Here is a 675-nt window from a genome sequence, read left to right as displayed (position 1 = left end):
ATTTCCCTCCCGCGGTTTCACCGGTGCTCCCGCGCTGCTGCTCGCTGCTGCGCTCACCCTTGCCACACATCTTCCCACTCCTTCGGCCACGTACCGAGCCAACCTGCGCTCCTCTGTTGCCAAAATAGAGGCACTGCGTGGCAGCCTGGGCGCACGGCCAGGCGCACGGTAACCCCGGGGACAGTGCCCTATTCACGGAGGACGGCGTGAGACATTGCAGAGTTGAAGTGTGCTCTGTTCTCATCGTGAAAAGCCCATACAGGTTTTTCTGCTTTCACGGGGATGCCCGCAGGGAGATGCCAAATCCTCAAGCATGAAAGAAACCTTTTGTGCAGCTGCTCATCCTGGATGGGGGGAATGCAGTCGGACGCTCCCTGTTTCAGTGCAATAGGGATATCTAGCATTACGTAAAGGATAAACACACTTATTTAAGTCCATCTGCACGTTTCCCTGACTGGCAATTCAGTGTTCCTGGGGTACAGGATGCAATAATCAACCAACCAAAAATCTTACTGTTGACTCACCAACCAGCCATCTAGGACTGGAAAATTCTCCTGAGGAGTTGATGAAATGTGGCGCAGCAGCTTCGCAAATGCCTTTCTTCAGACGTCCCAGGGCAAGCCCCTGCCTTCGTCACGTCGCTGCATCCTCTTCTGCATCGACCCATACTCCCGT

General features: G+C 54.4%; 1 protein-coding gene across 1 annotated transcript in view; it reads right to left on the bottom strand.

The window, feature by feature from the left end:
• The window catches only part of LOC104623141 (membrane progestin receptor gamma-B-like), a gene marked incomplete at its 5' end in the record, with an annotated part of 3,475 nt that extends 3,287 nt beyond the window's left edge, over positions 1-188 (bottom strand). Inside the window, one exon of the mRNA XM_010290133.1 lies at positions 58-188. Coding sequence (XP_010288435.1) covers positions 58-188 — 131 coding nt within the window. The remainder of the gene's footprint in view (positions 1-57) is intronic.
• Between the last annotated feature and the right edge of the window lie 487 nt (positions 189-675).

The sequence above is a fragment of the Phaethon lepturus genome, unplaced genomic scaffold, assembly GCF_000687285.1.
Source record: "Phaethon lepturus isolate BGI_N335 unplaced genomic scaffold, ASM68728v1 scaffold35046, whole genome shotgun sequence".
NCBI lineage: Eukaryota > Metazoa > Chordata > Aves > Phaethontiformes > Phaethontidae > Phaethon > Phaethon lepturus.
Note: the sequence above shows the minus strand (reverse complement) of the source record. Positions and strands in the feature narration are given on the sequence as shown.